We start from the raw sequence: 2,604 nt of genomic DNA, 5'->3' as shown, positions 1-2,604 counted from the left end.
GCTGGGGGATTGAACCGCGGTCCATGTACTTTGCTAAGCTTGTTCTAAGTAGGTGCTTTAGACCACTGAGCCATCTCACCAGCCCAAGATGTTTTAGTTTCCTATTTTTATAGTGTTCTTAAATGTAATACAATGTTATCACATTATAGGCATTTATTAAACATATTACAAGGCCCAGAAATGAATGATGTTATAGAATTTAGAATAACTATAGGAATGGGTGGAAATCTTGTCTACCAAGTATTATAAGCTATATTTTTATATATCTAGACTTGTGTGTAAAGTAAACTTCGTCTTCAGCACATGGGTGGATACAGTTGTGACTTGAGTTGTGTTACAAATATCTTTAGGAAATCGGTGGTTGTTCTTTTCAGCATGTGTTCTGGTTTAGATCTATCATTCAACATTTACTAACTGGCTTGTTCTCAATTTGTCTCCAAAACTTTGAATCTAGCAAGAAATACTGATTTATTGTACAGTGAGAAGAAGTTGATCACTAAGAACTGAAATCTTACATAATAGATGAAAGAACTAGATACTATTAAAGGAGAAAGACTTGAGTTTAAATACCAATTCTGTTGTTACTAATGGAACCTGTTGCTCAAATTTACTAATATTGGGCCAGCGAGATAGCTCAGTGGACTAAGCACCTGCTTTGATAATCACGGGGACAAGGGAACCCAGTCCTGTGTGCTATGCTGGCCCTGCCCCTGGGGCATGCTGAGCAGGTGACTGAGTCTGAGGGGTTGGCTCATGCCTGTAATCCCAGGACAGGGGAGGCTGAAAATAGAAGGATCCCTACGAGTACGAGCTGCATGGTGAGACCCTGTACCAAATACATAAATGAAAATAATAATAATAATTTACTAATATATTTCCCTCATCTTTAAGTTAGAAAAATTGAAAGGCCTTATTAGACTTTATGATAATAACAGCTTATGAAGCATTAACCAGCATGATGTTTAGAAAACAGCATGCTTTTACTAAAACTTAGGTTCTTCCTCTCCTTGAAGGGACAATAAAACATTATGGTAGGCATTTTGACTTGAACTCAAAGGAAACATGAGACTAAAATACATGCTATTTTGTCTGGTTAGATGCAGTGGTAGACTCTTTTGTTGCATTTCATTGTGTCAGTTTATTAAGCTATGCTTGCTGTACACCAGGCATTAACTAGTTACCGAGGCTAAGGATGATAAAAAAGCAAAGTTCATTTCCTGATGGAGATCACATTTCATTGATAAAGGCACATTATAAGTAAAGGAAGATATTAATGTTTAGTGTGAGATCTACCATTGTAGATTTTGGTTCTTAGGTAAGAGGCCAGGTACTGAATGTTTGTTGTTTAGGTTCAAATGCCAAGACTCATGCTTATTTCCAGTGTCACCAGAAGTGGCCAAATGCTGGTGACCAAGGGGCCTCACAGGGAATCATTTACACAAAGACCTTACCCTTCTATGGGCTTTTGCTTTTAGATTCATATACTTAGTCCGAGTTCTTATCTGAGGAAGAGTGTGAGATCTTGTTTAATTGGACAATAAAAGAAAATATCACAAGCATTTATGAAGAGCATTCGCTACTCACAGTAGTTGGGACAGCACATTTTCTGCCTTAGCTAATCATGTTAGAAAGCCAGAGTACGTATTGTGAGATTCCTCGAACACTGTTACATTCAGACAAAGTCCGTTCGCTTACATGACTCAATGTGTTGTGTCATCAGTCTTTATTGGTCTTGTTGGGATACTCATTCCTGGCAGACTACAGAGTAGACAGCAGGCCTGGTGGGACATTCTCTCCTGTTGACTGTACATGGCAAATCCAAGGTTTCTTCTGAGAATCTCTTGTGTTTTTCTTCTTTGCTGCCCTCTACTTGGCTTCTGTGTAAGACACATCCTTTCTGGCCATTGCATTTTCCCCTTAATACCAGATGAATAAGTTAAGCAAATATGTACACCTGCTTTCTTTGGATACTACTATGTAATACCCTACCTTTTTGCTAATTGTGTATTGATTTCTTTTCAGGTACATGTCAACCTTGTATTCTCACCCTGATTTTCCTGAGAAAGGCCCAGCCGAGATTAATGAAGAGCTAATGAAGAACGTTAGCTACAACCCCCTTCTACTTCTCACACCACAGAAAGTAAAAAGATATGTTGAGTCTTTGTGGAAGAAGAAAAGTTCTGGCCAACCTGTCACCTTCACTGATGTCTTTGGGATGTTAATAGGAGAAACACTAATTCACAATGTAAGCCAGAGTTTAATCTATAATCTCTTTCATACAAATACACCATGTACAACTTCTTTTAAATGAAAGGAAATGTAGTAGGTTTTATGAAAGTTACTCAGCTCAGTTTACTTTTTAGTGAAGCATAGTGGACATATTTTCCTTGCTAGGCATCAGAACTCTATTATGTTTCAAAGTTGTGTTTATTAATTCTTTCTGACGATTATCAGTTCTGATGTGTGGAGAAATGGCTTTGTGTTCTTAGTCTTGGGAAAAGTCATATTTTATTTTCCCCTGCCAATTCCACACAAGAACCGTAATCTCTTGAGATGAGGAAGTGACTACAAATGATATTTTAAAAGTAGAAAAATGAATTTTGC

General features: G+C 37.6%; 1 protein-coding gene across 3 annotated transcripts in view; it reads left to right on the top strand.

Annotated features, from left to right (window-relative positions):
• Window positions 1-2,604, top strand: part of Pla2g4a (phospholipase A2 group IVA) — a 140,409-nt gene that overhangs the window by 102,917 nt on the left and 34,888 nt on the right. For all 3 annotated transcript variants that reach the window (XM_004643980.2, XM_023704119.1, XM_023704118.1), the window contains one exon: window positions 2,023-2,245. In XM_004643980.2, the coding sequence (XP_004644037.1) occupies window positions 2,023-2,245 (223 nt within the window). The remainder of the gene's footprint in view (window positions 1-2,022; window positions 2,246-2,604) is intronic.

The sequence above is a fragment of the Octodon degus genome, unplaced genomic scaffold (assembly GCF_000260255.1).
Source record: "Octodon degus isolate 3935 unplaced genomic scaffold, OctDeg1.0 scaffold00188, whole genome shotgun sequence".
NCBI classification, from domain to species: Eukaryota; Metazoa; Chordata; class Mammalia; order Rodentia; family Octodontidae; genus Octodon; species Octodon degus.
This window is presented reverse-complemented; position numbering and strand designations above follow the sequence as displayed.